Source organism: Telopea speciosissima, chromosome 9, assembly GCF_018873765.1.
Source record: "Telopea speciosissima isolate NSW1024214 ecotype Mountain lineage chromosome 9, Tspe_v1, whole genome shotgun sequence".
In the NCBI taxonomy this organism is placed as follows: Eukaryota; Viridiplantae; Streptophyta; class Magnoliopsida; order Proteales; family Proteaceae; genus Telopea; species Telopea speciosissima.
The window spans coordinates 326,094-350,920 of record NC_057924.1 but is presented as its reverse complement, the minus strand read 5'-3'; the positions used below and the strand labels follow the sequence as shown (position 1 = coordinate 350,920).

The following is a 24,827-nucleotide window of genomic DNA, read 5'->3' as shown; positions in this document are numbered from 1 at the left end:
TATCCGATCTCTATTTGGGATTCCTAATTGTAGTGGGAATTCCTAATAGGAATAGGATTGGGGGGGGATTCATACTTTGATTGTACTTTGGGATTATTATAAATAAGGGGCTGGATGATCAGTTTAGATTATTCAAGCATTAATATTCACTGCTGCTTACATTGTATCAGAGCCACCTCTGATCTGAAGAAGCAGCCCTCTCGATTTTCTGGTTTTTCTTCTCCAACTCTCTCGGCTACTGGTTCTCTCTTTCTCCAACAGTCTCGGCTACTAGTTCTCTCCTTCTCCACCACTCTCGGACTCTCTATCTCATTCAGGGCAGCAACTTTGAGGTGAATCTAATGAAGATATTGCTGCTGCCCTCAATGACACCTCACTGAAGATTGAAGACAACTGGTGTGACCTAATTCTGCTGGCAGATTCCATCCATCTTTAGAGATCAAGCTACTTCTTCAACTACAGTTTGACTTCTGGTTCTTTGGAGATTGGTTCCTGCCATTATTGGTCTACACCATTCCCTGATAGAAGACTGCAACTTTGGATCAAACCTAATTCAGATTCTAAACCTGCGATTTTTCTGTAAATTTGTTTTTTCCATAAATTTTGATAAATTTAGGGTTTCTTATTAGCTCATCCGAAGGAGCTAATTTTTGGAGGACTTCTTCCCCACTACTAAAGGAGCACTCGATCTGTTTTTCAGCCTATTCTGACTGCTGAAATTGCTGCAACTTCAAAACCCATACTTCAGATTTGATTCAGTTTTTAAAGATCTGTTTTTTTCAAATTTGTGGATCGATTTCTGCCTGAACTATGGGGTGATTCAGAGATGACTACTGCTACTTCAGGAGGGGATGGTCAAACTAGGAATGACTTCCTTCCCTATGCTGCTGCCATTAAGCTTGATGGTACGAATTATTTAATTTGGGCCAGATCACTATCCTTGATCGTGGCTGGTAGGGGACTCACTGGCCATCTTACTGGCACCACCAAACAGCCTACTGAAGAAGGTGCTGCCCGTACTAAATGGGCTGCCAACGATGCTATGGTGATGTCATTTATTTTAAATTCTATGACCACTGATCTTTCCAGTCAATATCTCCTCCTTGACACTGCTACTCAGATATGGACTGCTGTCAAGGGAACTTATGGTCGATCAGGAAGTGGTGCTCAGGTTTATGAAATCAGGAAGACACTCCAAAATACTACTCAGAAGGAGATGTCTGTCACTAAATACTATGCTGCCCTCAAGTGTTTATGGCAGCAATTGGATCATTATGCTAGGTTTCAACCTAATACTACTGCTGACATTACTACCTATCAGTCTTATGTTGATCAGTTTCGGGTTTATGATTTCCTGGCTGGCCTCAATGATGATTATGACCCTATCCGGGTGCAAGTCCTTGGTCGGGTTCCTTTCCCCACTTTAGAGGAGACCTTTTCTTATGTTCACAGTGAAGAGACACGAAGGGCTGCCATGATGATTACTCCCAAAGTTGAGAGATCAGCCTTACAGACTGCTGGCTCCACCCCTGTTACTCTTTCTGACAGTGTTGCTGCTACTACTACTACCAAAGAGCCTGTGAAGTGTGAGCATTGCCACAAACCATATCACACTAAGGCTCAGTGTTGGAAATTACATGGGAAGCCTGCTGATTTTGAGGCCAAACGTGGTCGTGCCAAGTCTAAAAACAAAGCCAATCACACTGAAAGTGTAGCTCCAACTCCCATTGCTGACATCGGTTTCTCCCAGGTGGTATACGTCGTATGCTGAACACATCCGCTGCCTCTACTACGTCTGATGCCAATTCAGGTTCCTTCTTTGCCCGTACAGGTATTTCTTTTGCTGGTCGTTGTGCATCAGTAGTTTCCACTCCATGGATCATAGACTCCGGTGCTACTGATCACATGACAGGTTCTTCCAGCCTTTTTAATACATATACTCCTTCTTTTGGTAAGGATAAAGTCAAAATTGCTGATGGGTCCCTCTCCTCCATCTCAGGGAAAGGATTCATTGGTTGTTCTCCTTCCCTTACACTGTCATCTGTGTTGCATATTCCAAAGTATATAACTAACCTTCTTTCCATTAGCAGTATTACCAAATCCCTGAATTGTAAAGTGATTTTTTTTCCCACTCACTGTGTTTTTCAGGAACTGGACTCGGGGAAGACGATTGGATCGGGTAAAATGCATGGCAGATTGTACCTGCTTGATGGAGATCCTATACCTACCCAGGCTTTACCTTCTGCATCTTTCTCTTCTGAATTACACAAATGGCACTCTAGGCTAGGCCATCCCCCTTTAGGTACTTTATCAACTTTATTTCCAGCATTAGTTAAAGACTGTAATAAGGAAGATTTTTTTTGTGAGCCTTGTGTCTTGGCTAAACAGACACATTCAAATTATCCTATATCTAATAAAAGATCCTCTTCCTTATTTCATGTTGTTCATACTGATGTGTGGGGCTTAGTAGGAAAGCTTCCCTTTCTGGACATCGGTGGTATGTCACTTTTATTGACTGCTATTCTAGGTTCACTTGGATTTACCTTATGCACACAAAAAATGAAGTTTTTTTGTGTTTTCAGTACTTTCATCAGTTGGTTAAGACCCAATTTAATGCCACTCTTCAAATTTTGAGGAGTGACAATGGGAAAGAGTATATGGAAGGTCAGTTCCAAATATACCTTTCTGCCCATGGAATCCTCCATTAGACCAGCTGTGTCAACACTCCAACCCAAAATGGTGTGGCTGAGAGAAAAAATCGCCACCTCTTGGAGGTGGCTAGAGCTCTTCTGTTTGCTCGCAATGTCCCTTCCCTTTATTGGGGGGATGTTGTCCTTACTGCAGCCTATTTGATTAATAGGCTACCTAGTCGAGTTCTTAATTCTAAAGCCCTTATTGAGCTATTACTTTGCTCTTCTTCCTTTATAGTCCCACCTAAGGTATTTGGTTGCGTGTGTTATGCCAGGGATACAAAGTCCCCTGGTAAACTTGAACTCCGTGGTCTCCGCTGCATTTTCTTAGGTTACTCTGCTACATAGAAGGGGTACAAATGTTATTAACCTCCATCCCGCCGGACTTTTGTCAGCATGGATGTTGTCTTTCATGAAAGTGTTCCCTATTATGTGTCCCCACCTCTTCAAGGGGAGAGTGTTAGTGAAGATGTGCTGACCATTGACTCTCCACCTCCACTTCAGTCTGCTTACCATGAGTCTGAACCAGTTCAGTTTGCCCCTAGTACTCCCCCTGAGTCAGGGGGAGAGGTTCCTATATAGGGGGAGACTATCTCTATTCAGGGGGAGCAATCTACCCCAGTCCAGACTCCTATCTAGAGGACTATTAGTGAATTTCAGCGGAGGATTGATGACAGTACTGTGAAGACCTATGCAAGGAAACATAAGCAGGTTCAATCAACTGTTGCTCCAGTACCCATCCAATTTCCAAACCCAGATCCAGAACCTGCCTCTCCATCTGCTAATGTTCCTTCTCCTGAATTACCTATTGCTCTTCTCAAAGGTGTCAGGACTTGCACTCAGCATCCTATATCTCGTGTTGTTTCTTAAGACTCCCTTTCCCCATCCTTTTGTGCGTTTGTTTCCTCTCTTTCTTCTGTTCGTATTCCTAACAATTGGCAGGAAGCTTTATCAGATGGAAAGTGGAAGGTAGCTATGATGGAAGAAATGGAAGCCTTGAAGAAAAATAACATATGGGAGCTTGTGGTTCTTCCACCTGGGAAGAAAACCGTTGGATGTAAATGGGTGTTTATGGTGAAACAGAAGGTGGATGGCACTGTGGATAGGTATAAGGTACGTCTCGTGGCCAAGGGGTTCACTCAGACATACGACATTGATTACCAGGAAGCTTTTGCACCGGTTGCAAAGTTAAGTACTGTTCGTGTGTTATTATCTTATGCAGTTAACCTTGGATGGGATTTGCAGCAGCTAGACGTAAAAAATGCCTTTCTAAATGGAGCACTGGATGAGGAGGTGTATATGGACATTCCACCAGGGTTCTCTTGTGACAAAAACCAAGGAAAAGTGTGTAGGCTGAAGCGTGTACTATATGGGCTGAAGCAGTCACCGCGAGCATAGTTTGGCCGGTTCCACAAGGCCATGATTTTTGTAGGCTATAAGCAGAGTAATGCAGATCATACACTCTTTATAAAGAAGGCTGGTGAAAAACTCACTGTTCTTATAGTCTACGTTGATGACATAGTAGTTACTGGCAATGATGGTGATGAGATCAGACGATTGAAGACCTTCCTCGGACAAGAATTTGAGATTAAAGATCTAGGGAAACTACGGTACTTTCTTGGGATTGAAGTGGCCAGATCTGCTAAAGGCATTTTTCTCTCCCAAAGGAAGTATGTCCTAGACTTATTGATTGAAACCGGATTGTTAGGCTGCCATCCTTCAGATACTCCTATGGATCCTACTGTTCGACTCAAGGAAAAAGAGGGTGAGCCTGTTGATAAAGGCCGGTACCAAAGACTCGTAGGGAAGCTGATTTATCTCTCACACACTCGTCTTGACATTGCTGTTGCTGTGAGTACTGTGAGCCAGTTTATGCATGATCCCTACTCTTCTCATATAGAGGCTGTACTTCGTATCTTACACTATTTGAAGTCAGCTCCTGGAAAAGGAATTCTTCTGTCTGCACATGGTCACCTACGGATAGAAGCATACACTGATGCTAATTGGGCTGGTTCTGCGGACCGCAAGTCTATTCTGGGTATTGCTCTTTTGTAGGTGGAAATCTTGTTACATGGCGTAGCAAGAAGCAAAATGTAGTTGCTCGTTCTAGTGCCGAAGCCGAGTTTCGGGCTATGGCACAAGGTATTTGTGAGCTACTATGGCTTAAAGGTTTGCTACAAGATCTTGGTGTTCCTATTCATCTTCCTATGATGTTGTACTGCGACAATAAGGATGCGATCAGCATAGCACACAACCCAGTACAACATGATCGTGCCAAACATGTTGCAGTGGATAGGCATTTCATCAAAGAAAAGTTAGAAGATGGGCTGATTTGTATTCCCTTTGTGACATCTGCTGATCAACTTGCTGATATCTTCACCAAGGGATTGTCTGGGAAATTGTTTCATCCCAGTCTAGTCCAGTTGGGCATGATCGACATCTTTGCTCCAACTTGAGGGGGAGTGTTGAGATAGACTACTTTACCCGATAGGGGTAATTTAGTCTTATTGTTATAGTTATTTTATGTTTTATGTTTTATTTTCTTTTCTGTTTTTTCCCTCCTATCCGATCTCTATTTGGGATTCCTAATTGTAGTGGGAATTCCTAATAGGAATAGGATTGGGAGGGATTCAATCTTTGATTGTACTTTGGGATTATTATAAATAAGGGGCTGGATGATCAGTTTAGATCATTCAAGCATTAATATTCACTGCTGCTTACATTGCTAAACCCAAGATTCATTTCTTGAAAGCAGAGCGCATTAAGAGGAAGCTGGGTATGGATTTTGTTTTATCTAATGGCTCGGAGAATGTGGACAGAATTTCGGTATTCTGGAAACAAGAGATACAGGCAATTTTGGTTAAAAGTCACTTTCAAAGTATCACGTTAAGCGTTTCTGTGAACAACATGCTTGGGTTTTTATTACCTTTTGTTCATGCCTTGTGTTCGGTGGGGGAGCGTCACCTTCTTTTGGATGGTTTGTTGGAGGTAGAAGATTTGCAGAATAGCTCTTGGATGGTGGGAGGTGACTTTAATGTAATTCTAGATCCAATTGAGAAGGCCCGAGGGAGAACAGCATGTCCGACCTCGGTGGAGGATTTTGGGAATTTTGTTGATAGGGCTGCTCTTTTCGATGGGGGGTTTCCAGGATAATTCTTTTACTTGGTCTAACAATCAGGAAGGCACTGGTAAGGTCTTAGCATGGCTGGATCGCTTCCTTTTTAATGGTGCCTGGGCGAATGCTTTTGCAGTGAACAAAGTGTGCCATCTAAACAAAATTTGCTTGGATCATGCTCCTATTTTTCTGGAGTTTTCCATGCAGGTGATATACCGAATCTCTGCTTTCAAATTCCAGCAAATGTGGATTTCACATCCGGGATTTATGGATTGTGTTAGACAATGTTGGGAGTTGCCATGCTTTGGTACCCCTCTTCAGATTTTATATTCTAAATTGAAATCCCTTCGTATCTGTCTTCGGTCCTGGAACAAACCAGTTTTTGGAAATATCCACCGAATTGTAGAGGATAGGGTTTGTAGAGCAGAAATTGAAATGGTGCAGAATCCTAATGAAATAAATAAAGGGGAATTGAAGGAGGCTAGGAGAGCTCTACAGGATATGTTGCTTCAAGAGGAGATTTTTTGGAGACAGAAATCTCGGGTTTGTTGGCTGAAAGAAGGGGAAAGAAACACCAAATTCTTCTATACCATGGTTAATGTCCAAAGAAGGAACCAGGGGTTGGAGAAAATTAAAGATGAAAACGGTGATTGGATCACTGGAACAGCAGGTGTGGCAGCAGAAGTTGTTCGATTTTTCAACCCTGAATTGTCAACAGGATGAGGATTTTTTGCAGATAATTCCAGGTCTGGTAACGGAGGCGGATAATGTTGCTCTCTTGGCGATTCCTTTAATGGAAGGCGGTGTTTGACCTTTCCAAGGATAGTGCACCTGGCCCCGACGGCTTTTTAGGTTATTTTTTTACAGCTTGTTGGGACATTATATGTAAGGATGTTTGGGCTGCAGTTAAAGATTTCTTTATTGGCGGGAGGTTGCCAAGATGTTACACTTCGGCCAACTTGGTTCTAATTCCAAAGAAGGAAAATTCTGAGGTAATTTCTGACTTTCGCCCAATAAGCTTATGCAATTTTTCTTATAAAATTATTGCTAAGATTATTTATGTAAGAATATCCCCCATCCTCCTTTTTATTATTTCCGAGGAGCAAGGCGCTTTTATTCGGGGTCGTTGCATCCATGACAATATTGCTGTGGTTCAAGAGGTTGTCCATGACATCAATAGGGGTACTCAAGGTGGTAATGTTGTCCTAAAGCTTGACATGGCAAAAGCGTATGACAGATTGGAGCGGGATTTTTTATATATAGTCCTGGACAGGTTTGGTTTAGCGGAGAATTGGATCGATCTTATAAGGAAAACTGTTTAGAACTGTTGCTTCTCAATGAGCTTAATGGGGATCCATCTGGTTTTTTCAAGTCTTCGTGGAGAGTGCGACAGAGTGACCCGTTATCGCCTTCCCTATTCATTATTGCAGAGGAGGTTTTGAGCAGAGGTCTTCGATCTCTTTTTGCGAAGGGCAGTGCTAAGTTCTATCAGTTACCTAGAGGATGCCCTGGAATATCTCACAGCCTTTTTGCGGAGGATACCATAATTTTTTCCAAGGGATTAAACAATTCTTTAAAGCAAATCATGGGTTTTATTGGTAGATATGAGGATGCTTCAGGGCAGCTGGTGAATAAGAATAAAAGCTGTTTTGTAGTTGGAGAGAAATCCGCAGATAGTAGATGTCGTATGATTGAACAGGTTACAGGTTTCACAAGAAAGAGCTTACCAATTACCTATCTTGGAGCTCCTCTTTATACGGGGAGGCCTCGGGTTAGTTTCTTTGAAGATTTTTTGACTAAGGTGCGTAAAAAGATTGCTGGTTGGAAGAGAAAGTTACTAAGTTCGGGTGGTAGAATGATACTTCTCAATCATGTTGCTTCAATGCTAGTCCATCTTATCTCGACATTGGAAATCCCGAAGATAGTTGTTAGGAGATTTGAAAGCTTATGCGCGAATTTTTTGTGGGATGAATCAGAATGGGGACAGCGGTACCACTGGGAGTTAGAAACTAGGTATGGATTCTAACAAGGAAGAAGAAGAAATCGTGGAGTGTTAGGAGATGCTTCTCCTAACACCTATTTACTTCATTAATAAACTCTCTAGGGAGGTAAAAGATAAAAAGAACCAAAAAGATAAAATTACAATTCTATGAGACTTATAATAAAAACAGAGACCAATGTACCCCTAATATATAAACTCTAACTCTCCCCCTCAAGCTGGAGAATAAATCCATTCCTAGCTTGCATAGGAGAGTACTGAACTGGTTCGGAATGAGACCCTTGGTGAAAATGTTTGCCAGTTGATCACCGGTCTTCACAAATGGAGTACAAATGCAACCTGAATCCAGCTTCTCTTTGATGAAGTGCCTATCAACTTCAATGTGCTTTGTTCGGTCATGTTGCATGGGGTTATGAGCAATACTTATAGCAGCCTTGTTATCACAGTAGAGCCGCATAGGTCCCTCATGGTCAAACCCCAATTCTTGAACCAATTGCCTCAATCGTATGAGTTCACGCACCCCATGAGCCATGGCTCTAAATTCAGCCTCCGCACTGGATCTAGCAACAACTGGTTGCTTCTTGCTTCTCCATCTAACAAGATTACCACCCACAAGGGTAGAGTAACTGGATGTAGATCGTCTGTTAGAGATAGAACCAGCCCAATCTGCATCAGTGTAGTCTTCTATCAAATGACTATGTCTGGCATATAGAAAGCCTTTTCCTAGAGAGGATTTCAAGTACCTGATGATACGATAGGCAACATCTAGGTATCCACGTTTGGGAGCATGCATGAACTGACTTACTACTCCAACTGCATAACTGATGCCTGGCCGAGTCAAGGAGAGATAGATCAATTTCCCAACCAACCTCTGGTATTTCCCTGCATCTACAAGAGGAGAACCATAGTCTTCACTAAGTTTGTGATTCTGATCAATTGGGGAGTTAGCTGGTTTACATCCCAACATTCCTGTCTCTTTTAATAGGTCCAGAACAAACTTCCGTTGGAAAATATTGATCCCTTTCTTTGACTTTGATACTTCAAAAGTCCAAGATCCTTAATTTCAAACTATTTGGCCAGGTAAAATTTTAACCTCTTTATCTCATCTTTGTTCCAGTTACAACAATATCATCAACATAAACAATAAGAGCAGCGACTGTACCATTTCCTCTCCGGATAAACAAGGTGTGGTCAGCCTGACTCTGAAAATATCCATTCCTTAGAATGGTCTGTCGAAACCGCTCAAACAAAGCTTTGGGTGACTGTTTGAGACCTTAAAGTGCCTTCTTGAGGAGACACACTTTCCCTTCTGCTGAAGGAGACTTGAAACCAGGTGGAGGTTGCACATACACCTCCTCTTTTAGATCACCATGAAGAAACGCATTCTTCATATCTAACTAATACAATGGCCATTCTTTGTTGGCTGCCATTGATTGGGGGACTCTAATTGAGTTGTGCTTGGCCACAGGAGCAAAAGTCTCTTGGTAATCAATACCATAAACTTGACTGTATCCCTTGGCTACCAACCGAGCCTTATATCTGTCCACTGTACCATTTGATCGGTACTTGATTGCATAGACCCACCTGCATCCAACTGGAACTCTCCCCCTGGGGAGATCAACAAAAGTCTATGTACCGTTCATCTCAAGAGCCATCATTTCCTCAGACAAGGCCTTCTTCCATTTGGGGTCAGATATAGCCTCATTGAGATTTTTGGAAATAGTGGCAGAGGAGAGAGCAGTGGTAAAAGCAAGACCTGTAGGGGAGATAGCGTCATAGGAAACAAACTGGGCAATAGGATTAATGCAAGCTCTTTTTCCCTTTCTAGTAGCAATTGGGAGATCTAAATTTGAAGGAAGATCACCCGACTGAGGAGGATGGAGTGCCGGATGTGGATCAAAAGAGGGCTCTTGGCAGGTCTTCTTTCCTTTTCTCTTCAAGTATTCACCTTTTTTGTACTGAATGTGGTAATCCTTCTCATTACCAGAACCACTTTCAACAACAGCTCCTTGATCACAAGTGTCAATAACAGCCCCTTCTTTAGGTTTTCCAATATCAAACAGTAATGGGGTAGTAGGCAAAGGTGGACATCTTTGGAGAGAAAGCGCCTTCGGGAAGAGGGATGGTAGCACTTAAACCCCTTGGTAGAGGAGGAATAACCGAGGAAAAGGCATTTGGGTGCCTTGGGGTCAAGCTTAGTCCTAGCAGATTTATTGACATGGACATAGCAGACACGCAAATACCTTGGGAGGAAGAGGGAAGGCAGAGGTCTGAGGAAAAAGAGACCTCAGGGGGGATTTGGAGCCTAGAAGCAGTGTTGGCATCTGATTGATAAGGAATAAGAAGGGCATCAGACCAAAAGGTCGTGGGGACATGCATGCCAAACAGAAGACTCCTAGTGACCTCTAACAGATGGCGGTTTTATCTCTCGGCCACCCCATTTTGTTGAGGTGTATCAACACATGCAATTTGGTGGACATTGCCATTATCAATAAAAAACTGTTGGAGCCCCCCATAAATGTACTCCCCCCTTTGTCGGAACGAACTATCTGGATACGGGTACCAAAGTGAGTAGAAATTAATTGATAGAAATTCTTGAAAGTATCATAAACATCACTCTTTTGTTTCATTAAAAAGGTCCAAGTAGTCCAGGAATAGTCATCAACAAATGAAACAAAATAACAATATCTAGACAAAGAGGTAGTGGGAGCTGGTCCCCAAACATTAGAATGCATAAAATATTAAAAGGAACAGTGGATCTATTACCATGATAGGGATAAGATGTGCGACAATATAACAAAAATACATGGTTCACACTGAAAAACATGCGACGAAGAAAAATAAGTAAACAAGTGAGGCAACTGTTTCCTCGTAACAACAAAAGATGGGTGGCCTAAACGTTGATGCAAAAGCATCACAAAATCCATAGTACTCCTGTCAGTCTGGCCACAAGCATAGGACTGAGCAGTATGCAAAATGGGCAACACAGGTGCCTGGGGCTCAAGCAAGTAGAGTCCCTTCTCCTCACGTCCACTGCCAATAACCCTCTTCGTCACCAAATCGTGAAAGAGACAATGAGAAGGAAAGAAGGTGACACAACAGTTCGGGATTTGGTTAGATGACTCACAGATAATAGGTTAGTGGCAAAATTAGGGACATGGAGAACAGAATTAAGAGAAATAGAAGAAGTGACTCGAACATTACCCTTACCAGAGATAGAGGAAAGAGAACCATCTGTAACTCTAATCTTATCTCTACCAGAGCAAATAGAGTAAGAGTCATAACACTGAGACATACCAGTCTTATGATCGGTGGCACTAGAGTTAATGACCCAGACAGGAGAAGTGGAGAGAGTAGATGTAGAGGCTTGCAAGGCTGAGGCTGAATCTGGCTCTCCAGGATCAGTAGAAGAATGGCCAAGTCGGGACATCATCCGACGTAATGCTGCAATATCCTCTCTTGAGAGAGAATCAGGATTAGTCTGAGGTCTAGGTGACTTAGTATCAGCTGTCACAGAATGGGCTCTAGCTCCCCCTCACCTACAACAGAGAACAGAAATAAACACAAAACCAAGGACTGTTTTGCCCCTATAGCAACATATCTCAACAGGTATTTTTCACTTGAAGATCTCATCTTCTACCTCAGGAGCACCTCTCTCACAAGAAGGAAAGGGGGCCTTTTCCCTATAAAATGCCGAATAAGGGTATTTTTCTACTTGAAGATCTCATCTTCCACCTCTTCTGTATGAATTCTAGCAGTCTTTACTTCACCTGAGCACGTTGATGATCATCTTTATGGAGCTGGAAAAGGAGCAAAGTTGGATGTCCTCGATTTTTATGGGGTTAACAACCCAAAGTAGTATCTTGATTAGGTTCACAGTTAGGGATATTTTTCAGAGAGTACAGGTTGACTGAGGCCAAAATGATTATATTTGTAGAGGCTAAACTAAAAGGCACGATTTGAGTTTGGTGGATCAAGCACTAGCAACCGAATTGGTCTTGAGGCATCAGGCTAGTCACCACTTCGGCTGAGATAAGCGAAGCCATTAACTAGATTTTGCCTACCGACTACAAGTAGCGCATGCACCTCAAGTTTGCATAGCTGAGACAAGAAAGTAGGACAGTTGAGGAGTCTGTGACCAGATTTTACTATTTAGCGACTCGATCTGACTTTGAGCAAGATGAAGAGGTATTAGTGTTAGAACTTCGCAATGGTTTGCACCCTCAGATCAGTGCTGCACATGGTTTAAAGTGTCGCATCATATTGTATCGGTACCGCAAGGTATTGATACGATACAGTGAGAACGTATCTTTTTTGAAAAGTATCTTGTATCGATAAGTATCGCATTGTATTGGCCGATACGGTGCGATACAATACAATACAATACACCGATACTCATCGAAACCTCAAGCTAAGGGGTTGGAAAAAAAATTATCAATACGTATCTACCTATATGGCGCAATACGATGTGATACATTGCGATTAAGAGCTTGTGTTCACATTCCAGAACTAAAAATTAGTTCTAAAGGCGGAAATGACCACAAGATAGTCTCATTCCTTGCTCTCAACCTCTTTGTTTGTTTCCACTTTTTTTACTTGGGTTTACATTGAAGCATAAAAATTGAATCAGATTCAACCAACAAGCCAAGCCTTTCTTTCGATCATTTAAGTGGCTAAAACTAGAGATTGAAGGAAAAGTTCTCAGAAAAGGTAGGTTTTCAAAGAACTTATTTTTTTTGGTTAATTCACTAAGAGAACTTGTCTCATTATACAAAAGACTATTACTACATGTAAGAAAGGCATCCTTTATAACAATTTCAATTGAATATTCTTGTCTCTTTATGTGTTGTTCTCCATTTTAGTGTTTTTGCATGATACATGTTATATATTTCTTACTTATACTATTTTTGGCTCCAAAAGTGTATTTCCATGCATATCTTAACCATTTTCATGCGTATCTTGCGAATCACTGATACGGTACGATGTCTCTTAAAAGCACCCCACCGATAAGGTACACGATATCAATACTTTAATCCTTGGTGCTACATTAGCATCCAGTCGACTACCTACAATGGAGGATGGTGTACAGGTGGCTTATCAGGTAGAAGAAAGTTTGAAGCAGCCATACCTTCAGAAGAGTGTTTAAGATACTTTGACTAAAGGTGATCCTTCCAGTTAGCGATTCATCTATGGCATCTTCGAGGCCTGGGCCTGGTTCCGATAGACCTCCTATGATGCCAAAGACTGCCATTCAGTGTTGTACCAGCAAGGGGTACAGGAATATTAGTGCTCAGTGTCCCAACTTTGTGATAGCTTATATTGATAAGGATTCTTTTATTCTTTTGTCCTAGAAGAGCATTTGAATCTTGAGATAGTTATTTGGAGGCAAAGCATGAGCCGGCTGTAGTCAAGGACAATGACAGTGATGACGAGCGACAACTTTGTTATGTTCTTCATCCTGTTTTAACCACTCACAAGGTCTCTAAGGATGAAGATTGGTGCCAAAGAGGATCTTCCCGACCCACTTGAAGTGCAAAGACCAGTTATGTAGAATGGTGATCGTTGGAGGTAGTTGCACTAAATCGTCTCTAAAGGCACTATTCGTAAGCTTGGATTGCAAACAGAGCCACATCCAAACCCCTTCAAAGTTGCATGTGTGAACAACACCAATCTCAAGATCATTGATTAGTGTTTGCTCACATACTCTATTGGTGGCTTCATGGATACAATACAATGTGATGTTTTCCCTCTGAAGGTATGTCACATTCTTCTTGGTCGAGTGTGGCTATTTGATAAGAAGGCACAACATTGTGGGTATGCGAATACCAACTCTTTCAAGTGCGTTAACAAAGAAATGAAGTTTCTTCCCGCTGAAGATCTTCTTGACATTAAGGCTATGTTTGGATGCCAAGAAAAGAAAAAATTTAAAAAATTTTGAATTTGAGGAGAGAGATGGACACATAAATCAATTATTGCATCATCATGATTTTTGTCTTATTATGTTGTCTTTTCATTTCTTTTCTTGGCATCCAAACATAGCCCAAGTTCAAGAAGGTAGTGGGATCATTCCTCCTCCAGCATGTTGACCCAAATAGCCTCCTTGGTCCTTGTCTGAACTCAACAAAGTGGAAATCTTTTCATAGGAGGAGAGTCGATGCAGTGGCTCTAGAGTGGATGGACTGATACGACCAGTTTTAGAAACCCAAACCCAAAAGGAACCAAGCCAACTTGGGTTTTTGGTCTAATAAAGGTTGGTAGTGGTTTAGTTTGTAGTCTTTTTTTTTATTTCTTTTTATATTATCATGTTTTACTTTGAATAAGTTACGTAGGAAATAGGAGATAGAGTTTGGGTTAGTTTGAGTTTTACGTTCCAGTTAGAAATTTTTGTTTATTTTGTTTCCTTCTTTTTATATATCTATTTGTAATCATCGACAAATATTTGGTTTTGGTAAGAGGATTGAAGAGGGGATCTCAATTTTAGATTTTTTGTCGCCTATGATGTATCCATTTTAAACATGTTGAAAAGAAAGAGGAACATATAGTTACCTATAAAAGTAAGAATCATTGTAGCCAAATAGACTTCTTTCTTACTAGAAGTTCCGATAGACCACTATGCAAGGATTGTAAGGTTATACCAAGGGAGAGCCTATCCACCCAACATAAACTAGTAGTCTTGGATATATGCCTCGCTCCACAAGATCTTAAGGGAGGGGAGCCTGTTTGCCCTAGAATAAAGTGGTGGAACTTAAAGAGGGCTACCTTGAAGTCTTGAACTCATTCAGTGTAAATAAGGAAAATGGAACTTTGAGGGAGACACTAACACGATATGGAACGAGATGATGACGTGTATGAAGGTTGCCAAAGATGTCCTAAGGGAATCGAAAGGAAAATGACATCCCACTAGGGAGACGTGGTGGTGAAATGATGAGGTCCAAGCAGCCATTAAAACGAAGAAAGTTAGTTTTAAGGCTTGGCAAAAGACAAAGGAGGTAGAGGACCTAAAAAAGTATAAGATGGCCAAAAATGAAGCTAGATTGATTGTAAGGAAAGCAAGGGCAAAGAAGTATGAAGATCTCTAGAAGCATCTGAACATTATAGAAGGAGGAAAAGCTATCTATAAGATAGCTAAAATGAGGAAAAGGAAGAGTAGAGACTTTGGCCATATTAGATGTATTAAAAATAATGATGGTAGGGTGCTAGTAAGAGATGAGGACATTATGAAGGGATGGGAAGAGTATTTCTACAGCCTACTAAATGGAGATATTCCAAGTATTAGTGATCCGGAAGACTATTACTCATCAAGACACCACTGAACATAAATATATTCAAAAGGTTACGGTGCCTGAAGTTAGAGAAGCCTTAAGAAAGATGAAAGTAGGCAAGGCACCAAGCCTAGATGGAATCCGATAGTAGTGTGGAAGAGCTTAGGATTATGCGGTTTATCCTGGTTAACCAATATGTTTAACAAGATCATGAGCTCAAGGGAAACGCCAGATGAATGGAGGAGAAGCATTGTAGTTCCAATATATAAAAATTAAGGTGATATCCTGAGTTGCAATAACTATAGAGGCATAAAACTAATGAATCTTACTATAAAATATGGAAGAGTTATTGAAGCCCACTTGAGAAGAGAAACTACTATCTCGGAGAACCAATTTGGTTTTATGCCAAGTAGATCTATGACAGAAGCTATTTACTTACTCAGGAGACTTATGGAAAGATTTAGAGTTTGCAAGGAGGACCTCCATTGGTCTTTATTAACCTAGAAAAACCCTATGATAGAGTACCTAGAGAGCAAATCTGCATGTCCTAGACAAGAAAGGGTGTCGAGTAAGTATGTGGATATAACTAAAGATATGTATGATGGCGTGGTGACTAGTGTGAGAACCATGGGAGGTCTAGGTAGTGATTTCCTAATCACAATTGGGTTACATCAAGGATCAACTTTAAGCCCGTATCTGTTTGCGCTTATCATGGATGATTTAACCAGGAACATTCGAGAAGTGGTACCATGGTGTATGCTTTTTGCTGATGATATTGTTTTTGGTAGATGAGACAAAAGCAAGGATTAACGCTAAGTTGGAGTTATGCAGATCAACCTTGGAATCAAGAGGTTTTAAGATAAGTAGAACGGAGACTGAGTATATGCTGTGTACCTTTAGCAACACTAAGACAGATAATGAAATGGTGAAGATTGAGGAGAGAGAGATACCATGAAGTGATTATTTTAGATATTTGGGGTCAATCATAAGCAAAGAAGTTAACATAGAGAATGATGTGTCACAGAGAATTAAAGTGGGATGGATGAAGTGGAGGGGTGCATCCGGAGTGCTGTGTGATAGACGTATTCCTTTAAAGCTTAAAGGAAAATTCTATAGGACAGTTGTATGAACGGCTATGATATATGGAGCGGAATGTTGGGCAATTAAGAAGCGACATATAGATAAACTAAGTGTGGCAGAAATGAGGATGTTGAGATGGATGTGCGACAAAACTAGGAAGAATAAAGTAAGGAATGACCATATTAGAGCCGATTTGGGAGTTGCCCTGATATAGGATAAGCTCAGTGAAAGCCGTTTGAAGTGGCATGGCCATGTTCAACGGAGGCCTTTGGATGCACCGGTATGGAAGTGATGCTGATCCAAGCATCCACGAGCTGAAGAAGCCACCCTAATCATAGGGTCTTAGTTAGGAGCCTTAGTTTATTTTCTGTTTTCTATACTTAGTTTTTTCTCAGTTCAATTGTAAACTTAATTTAACCGGTTCATATTTGGTTCAATTTAAGTGAAATGATCCTATTGGCTGTTAGGATTTTATATCCTATTGGTTACTTAGGAATCTTCTTAGCTTAATTGTTTTAATTGTTTTAATTGTTTTAATTGTTTTTAAGTTTATTCCTACCTCTCCACAATTTTTGGAAGAGGAGAGAATCAGATTTGTATTGGGAATTAGGCCTTAAGCCTATTATTTATAATAAAACGTGGGAGGCTCCCCTACCGAAATTTCAGACTTAAAAATCGTTTTTTTTATGCTGCTGCTTGCTCTTTGAGAGTGTTCCTTGTGGGTAATATCAAGGAGGCCTTGTGAGTCATATCAAGGTGGAAGGGATTGGTGGACTCCGATCTTCTCCTTGCATCTGTTAAGATCGGGAGGTCCTGCTCAAGCTCATCTTCAAGCTGCCATTAAAGAACCTACAATCCAGTAAGTTATTTTACAGTTTTAGCATTCCCCTTCTTCTTCTAACCTTCCAACCTAAACTTCCATTAAAACCCATCAATTCCCATTAAACCCTAGATCATCTAAAGTCTGTCCAGCACCATTCCTTCATTAGAATCCACCCAAAACTGGATCACAGCTCCCTTACACCACACCCTACACTCGACCTAGCTCCCAGCCCCATCTATCCATAAAAACCCTAAATTCCCTTCACCATCATTGAAACCCATAACCCTAAAACCTGCCCAGACCTAACCAGCCTACAGAATTCAACCATATTACCCTCGAACCTTCCCCATACTGCCCTTACTACTCGGCCAGAAGCCCTGTCCAGAATTCCCTCTCCAAACCCTAAATTTATCTCTTTTTTCCTAATTCCCAAAACCTGCAACCCTAACTCTAATTTTTCTGGAATTTCAATTTTCACTTAAACCTATTTCATTAGCTTCCCCTACACCTGCCTAGCTTTACCATATAAGACACTCTCTTTGACCTAATCCTAACCTTAAAATTGACCTCAAACCTCAATTCTGCCCCCCATCGAACCAGCAGCTCAACAGGTCCTGGTTTGTATGGCTCCTAGTAGGTCTCCCACCTATCTAGGACTACATTAGGAGGAGTGATTTGATTCAGATTGAAGGATCTAAAAGAGCTAGAGGTAGGCTTAAAATGACCCTAGGTGAAGTAGTGAGGAAAGACATGCATAGTTTAGGCCTAGTCTCAAGCATGACTTCAAATAGAACTGATTGGAGGGCTAGGATCCATTTCGCTGACCCCATTTAGGTAGGTTTTTGCTGAGTTGTTGCCGCCGTTGTTGTGCCCTTTTCCTTTACTTTTTATTATTTCGTCTTTGCAATGATCCATGTAGCCGACCCCATTTAGTTGGGATGAGGCTGAGTAGTTGTTGTTGTTGTAATCATCAACAAAGATTGGCATGGAAATTTATTGAGTTGAATTTTACATTACTGAGTGTGGTGGCGTGACCTGCTGGCCATTGGTTCTCTCTCCCCCTTCTCTTCCCTTTCCGGTGTTACCTTCCTATCTTCTTTCTCTTCCATTCTCCCATGTTCTTCCTCTGTTTTAACAGTTCCATGTACTGGTTTGACAAGCCAGCAAGCCCTGCTCTGTTCTGGATGACCCTACGGTCCCCTTCTTTAAAGCGTTCATCTCCCTCAACCCTTCTTCTTTCTCCTTAATACCCTGAGTGTGAGATCTCCTACCCTAGGCGACCCTAACCCTAGGCCCTTAGTTGTTGAAGCCTTCCCTACTGAGAGAATCAAGCTTCAAACCCTTGCTGGACCTGCACCGCTAGACCTGATCTCAGGTCAATATTCCTCTCTGGTTGTTGGTTCTTTCTGGCAGCTACTGGTCGTGTTGGGAGGCCCAAGGGAGATGAATCACTCCCTGAAAGTTGAGGTTGATTGGTCTTCAAACAAGGGAGCTCGATCACCTTGAAGCTCCGCTGGTTTTTCCGCCTCTCTTCAGTAACGTAGGTAGAAGACAACTCTCGTGTTGTTTTTAATCCCCTTTTTTCCTTGATTTCCAAGATAGCCCTTCCCTATCTCTTTTAACCACTTTTGTCCTTATTTGTCTCCTATTCCTAGTTTGCCCTTTCTCATTAATTAAGCTCTCTTCCTTATCCTTTCTCTTTTGTCTATCTAAACACACTTTTAAGATTCCATCAATTTACAGTTCTGCCAATCTTCTTTAAAACCTCAAAATAATCACAATTTTGCCACCAAACTATTGATTTGATTGCTCCATTACTCATGTGGGCCCATAGTGATTCCAAGTAGGCTTTCCAAACCCCGGGATCACCATCAAGATCTTCTCTTAAATTTTTTTATTGATCAGAGGTTGCATGAGAGAGTTCTCTCAATCTATGTAGGTGTTGATCTATCCACAGGACTTGTTTTAACATAAGGAGGAAGAAGAAGATCAATTCTTTTATTTACAGTTAGGGCCAGACTTCTTGGTAATTGTTTAATACCCTTCCTATTGTGATTTCTTTTATATTCACCCCTACTGAAATTTATTTCACAATAGACTTGCCTTTTCTGAAGTTATTTCTGTTTTTCTCCTATTTTCCTGAAATTCCAGATTCATCCTTCCTCTTAAGTTTAATTACTTTTATGTCCCAGATTTGGTTTCTTGCTCAAAAGAGGTCATGTTTTGAATACTTATAAAACTGCCACTACTCATTCAATTTGAGGTATTTGTCACTCGTGGGCCCATAACAAGTCCAAATTTAGGGTTCTGTAACCCAGGGTTGCATGACTGCCTGTCTCTGAAATATTGTCTATGTAGGCTAGTGTTTGGTGTTACCACTAGGTAAGCTTATTTCCATCGAAATGAGAAAATCGATGTTATTCTGCGTTTCTCTTTCTCTCTCTATCAAATATTTGTCTATGTATGCTAGTGTTTGGTGTTACCACTGGGTAAGCTTATTTCCATTGAGATGAGTGAATTGAAGCTATTCTGCCTCTCTTTCTCTGTATGATCCAAAGTTGCTTCTCATAAAATCCTTAGCTTCCAGATGCCGATAAGCTTTGAGCCGAAGGCCTTCCTTTCAACTACAGGCCTTCTTCCAACTGGACAAGTTGGCATTTGCAAGTGGTGCCCTCCTTGTTAGATTCTTGCAAAGTTCTGGGGTTCCTCCTTTGAATTCCAACTTCTCATTGTAGTACATTCTTCAACTGTGATATGCTGACTGGATCGATCATTCAGAACAATTCCTATACTATTTGTGCCACAAAAGCGATCCACCCTTTTAGATGAAACTCTATGACTGCTGCTGAATTAATGTCTGACATTTGTTTCAAAATACAATCAGGAAAGATGCTTGATCCTCTTTTTATGATATATATTCTGCATGTTCTACTGAATTTAGTTCTGGTAGTTTGTCTTGTGAAACTTATGCATCAGTAGAAATGGGAAACATGCAATATGCTTTTAATGTTGCAGTTGGTTTTGCCAATTTCGTCTCACTGTTTTTACTTTTCCATTAGAGTTCACAAAATGTATTAGAAGTTTAGTACTTTAGGGTATTCCGTTACATTGAAAGTCTGGACGTGGGATATAATTTCTTATTTTTTCAAGTTTATGGCTTATTAAGTATCATGGAGTTGTGTCTGCATTGATGGTCAATCTTTTGCTCCATATGATTAACTGATGTTTCGGCTTTGGTGCGCAGGATTTTTCACACAGCCACTCCAGATTTTGCACTTGTAATTTGACTTCTTTTTTCGACTAAATTGCACATCTTGGTCATTTTTGTGCTAATGGGCCTTGTGAAGATTCACCATTGGATAGCTGTGGATAGTAGCAATTCTAGACACATTTCTCACTTCCCGAGCTTAGATGGCCTGGGGAGAGAAGATAAAGAAATTTTAGGAATGGACTCGGGAGATGATTCTGATGACTGCAAAATTGCAGAAGTGGGATGTGAGGTGGGAACACTTGACGGTCAGATGTGTAGCATTCCTTATGAACTGTATGATCTGCCAGATCTAAAGGAAATACTATCCTTAGAAACATGGAATTCCTGTTTAACAGATGATGACAGGCTCTCCCTCTCTGCATTTCTCCCGGATATGGACCAGCAGACTTTTTGGCTGACCATGAAGGATTTACTTGCTGGTAATGAAATGTTCTTTGGCAGTCCATTGGGAGAATTTTTTGAAAGATTAAAAAGTGGTTTCTATCCTCCGAAAGTGACTCATCTCAGAGAAGGTCTACAGTTTCTACAAAGGAGAACATATTATCATTTCTTAAAATCATATCATGAAAATATGTGTCGGACATTTTTAGACATGAAAAGGGTGTGGAATCTATGCCAACCTAGCATAAATGTCGAGGAAAGGATCCATATTTGGAGGACAAAGAAGAATGACATGCGCATGGATCCATTCGATCTTAATGCATATCCTCTGGATGGAGATCTTTTAAGCAAGGAGGTCAGCACTAAAACAGTTGTATGCCCTTTGTCAAAGAAGACAAAGTATATAGACAGTGAAGGATCAAATACCCATCATTTCCCACCTGTTCCCAACGGAATGAAATTAGTTGTTGCTCCAAACACTAGTGCAAAGGGGGTTCTGAAAATAAAGCCAGTTGGAATGAATTCCTTCCAAACACATCTTCCAAAATCAGTGTTTAGTGATAGTTGGCCACAATGTAGGCCTGCACCAAAGGGGGTGTTGAAAATTGTACCTAAAGGCATTTCTGGTCGACAGGAACAACAGAGGAAAATGCTTGTGCAAGCGGAACCAACTCAATTGATTGAAGCTCCAGTGTTACAGATGTCGAGATTCTCTCCTTCGACAGCATCCTTGTATCGATGGGACACAGGGGAACATGATGAGGAGTCACCATTTCTACATCAAACAGTCGGTGGTAGAAAAGCTTATAGAAATCCTGAGTTGCCTGATTGCATAACAGATCGGGAGAGAGTTGAATTTCTTAGTAATACCATTGGATCAAGCAGAAATTTAGAAAGCTCTATCAGAAAGCCAAAGCGAGTAAAGGATCAGTCATTTGATGCCATCACAGATTTACATGAACACAAATTGTTTGGGGGGGACCCTGGCCCATGGAACAGTGATGAAGGTAGCCCCAAAGGAGGGCATCGGTTGTCGAGGAATCCTGTGGACATAAAGAGGTATAGTTGTGAAGATGAAAGCCCTTGGCAGAATTTTGGCCGGGAAAGTATAGAATCTTCCCAGAGTTCCCTGGAACCATACACATTTTCAGCTGAATATTACCAAGGGAAACGGCATATGGCACCTTCGCAACAGGAACATAGCACTATGTATCCAAGAATTTCAGAGGTGGTTTCCAGGCCCTTGGATGTTAGCATTAGGGAGGGTGAAATGTTGAAAACATCTTTGGATCGGTCGAAGAGGCACAGAGATGTTGGTCTTGGAGGATCGCATAAACCACATGATCCACTAACTATCTCTGAGGGTTTCCGAGATGGCATTATGTTCCCTATAACATACAAACGAAGAAAAGCTCAAACAAAGCTTAACTCATTAGATCTTGTTAAGCCACTGACCGCTGGTGCTGATTTGAAATCTGCAACACTGAAGGAAGCAAACCACCATATTGGGGAAAGTGCAAAGGCTGTAAAGATAAAGTTTAAGAACTGGAAAGATAAATCCATTGACAAACAAGGAATCTCGAATGGGCTACAGCATGGTTCCCCATCTGCATGAAAAGAAAAGAAGAAAGAAAAAGATATGATGATGTCTAAGGCTGATCAAATGCTGTCTCCTATTTAACAGTGTTCTGGTGCTTCACTTAATTGTCAACTTCTCAGTTGAAAAATGGTTTTTATGCATTTCCTAACTGTGTTTGAGAAGTGATGGTTCCTTGAGGCTCTACGTAGACGTGGAACTCGATCTGAAGTCTTTTTTGGGGCCTCCCTCTGGCCAGTGAGAGTCTGGGAAATTTGTTTGAATCAATCAGTGTCTTTCACAATTTAGCCTTCTGGTGGTTCAGTTGCACTGGAAACTTGGGTGAATGGACTAGAAAGTCGAGCCATTTATGCTTATGCTGGAATACCAACATGACACACTGTGGCTGTTAAATACTTATTGTTATTTTATTTCTCTTTTTCTTTTCTCTGCTTTCCTTAAATGAATCTGTAATTGCTTTGGTTTCCTTGTCTTCCTAGATGTGGCAGCATCATGGACAAAACTAGGTGCCTCTTTTTTCTTTAATTCTCCTTTGCAAGCTATTTGAGCATTCTCCTGTAGTTAATGCTTCATTGTATCTGTAAATCAATGTATATTGACTAAATGAAGAATTCCCTGTTCGAGTGGCTTCCGTGAATTGCTGACAAATTTCTGCACTATTTTTAGGTTTTTGCAGACTGAAACTGTGTCGCTCAAAGCCTGAAGAGCTAGTAGATTCACGTTTCATTCATGTGGATCCTTTTGTGGTTAATCCTACATTCTTTCAGTACTTTTGTTGCTGCTTCTAGCTAGTATTTATACTAGTCTGGGTCATTGTTAGCATGCACGCATGCATGCATCGATTTCTTTTGACCCCTTTCTTTAACCAAGCGTTTTTGAGTAACCAACTTGAGTATTGCTGTTACAAGTACCACCATATATATGTTTTTTTTTTGTTTATAGGAATTGGACCTAGAACTAGCTGTTGGAAGTTCACAAGAGTGGGCACGATCTAGACATAATGTGTTTGTCTTTTTTCGATCCATACCTAATGTAAGTGAGCTGATGGTTTCTTTACTTGCGTGCTTATTAGAAATGTTCACAATTTTTTTTTTTGGTATTTATGTAATTATAATATAATTTTGTTATAGCAGCAAGTATTGAAGGTAAATTTCTTTTGGGGTACAAGCCACAAGGTGGTATTGAAGACTTCTTGTTGGTCATTTATCAAGAAAGATTTTATGCCTGAGAGCTTGATTGCGGTGAAGATATATCTCTCCAGGTCAGCTTCCACTTGACACAAGCTCTCCTTATAACAGAAAGATTTTCCCACTATGCAGTGCAAAATGTTCGAAATTCGTTTCACCAATCACACCAGTGTGCCCTTGCCCTTTATATAGAATTCCTTTTTGCTGTGCCCTGCCTTGCGGAAGGGAAAGTGCAGACGTGTCTTTAAATCTACACCGCGATGAGGTAGGTGACTTTGCCTTTGCCTTTGCCTTTTTATGGAATTAATTCCTTTTGCTTTCTTGCCATGTGAATGAGAAAGCACATGGCCATCCATCCATTCATTCTCCCCGGCCCCATTCAAATTTCAAATGCATTTTTTTTTTCTATTAAATTCAGTAGTGTCTGGTCGGATGTAAAATATGTTGGGCAAAGAGCAACATTGTTACAGAAAAGGGGAAAAGTGGTCCCTACATTTATATTTTGTTTTTGTCCCTCCATTTGAGCTGAAATTTGATGTCTGCGGCATGGAGGACTGGCTGAGGTTCATCTATCCACAAAATTTCAATTCTCATCTAAATTGCCATGTGACAGTTATTGAGGTCAGGGTAGAGAGAAAACATAAACAGTTGTGGTGAGTGTCCTGGCTTTCAACGGGAAAATGGATAAAATTCAATTTGTAGTTAGATAAGTTAGAGCGAAATTTCTGTCGTCATGCTTTTGTCGAAAATCATTGGGCGAACGGTAGCAGTGCTTGAGCATTGTCATTATAAATTAATGTTAGCAATGCTCCATGAATTTGAACCGTTGAATTGCTATCATCTAATCTGGAACGTTCATTTTATTAAACCACATTACCTGTTCTTTACCCACCTAGTCGGTGAACTTTCATCTCTTTCAAACACGATCCCCAAAATCTGTTTTCCATTTTCAAAACGCAGCTCTCTTCTTCCTCGAACGAGAAACCTCTCTTCTTCGTCTGCAGAACCTGAAACCCATATCTCTTCTTCCTCTTGTTTTGTGCGTAGAAGAAATCAGGTCTCTTCTTCCACTCATCCAAATTGAGTTTTTTTCTCTGGCGAACCTCGAACCTCTCTTCTTCCTCTCGCTTTCGAAGGTGGGAAAGAAAAACCCAGATCTGGATTTGGGAAATATTTGACATAGGGGAGCTCCAAATTGTTCTTGGTTCAAGGATCTCGGCAACTGAGCTTCTTCCACTAATGAACAATAAATTAATTAAAAATACTGTAAATGATAACTGTAATGTTACGAAAGGATCCCAACTCCAGTCCAGGACACTCACCCTTACACGGCTTTGCTCAATGTTCACCAGTCACCACCACCACTTTGTCAGAAGTCAATCAAATCAACGCTTCCTTCCTTCATCTTAATTTATATTCAAC

The 24,827-nt window shown here is 40.9% G+C and overlaps 1 protein-coding gene and 1 long non-coding RNA gene across 4 annotated transcripts in view; both read left to right on the top strand.

Moving 5' to 3' along the window:
• LOC122639795 overlaps positions 1-22,855 on the top strand; it is a 38,077-nt gene extending 15,222 nt beyond the window's left edge. For 2 of the 3 annotated variants that reach the window (XM_043832768.1, XM_043832770.1), the window contains exon 2: positions 20,214-22,855. In XM_043832768.1, the coding sequence (XP_043688703.1) occupies positions 20,302-22,236 (1,935 nt within the window). In that variant the 5' untranslated portion in view covers positions 20,214-20,301 and the 3' untranslated portion in view covers positions 22,237-22,855. Of the gene's footprint in view, positions 1-4,704; positions 4,718-6,908; positions 6,913-20,213 lie in introns of those variants that run through there. The other variant, XM_043832769.1, reaches the window with a different exon arrangement.
• Positions 3,113-22,855, top strand: LOC122639797. Its single transcript, XR_006329573.1, has 3 exons — positions 3,113-3,122; positions 11,213-11,224; positions 22,457-22,855. It is a non-coding gene; the product is annotated as an uncharacterized LOC122639797 (long non-coding RNA).
• Positions 22,856-24,827: the final 1,972 nt, after the last annotated feature.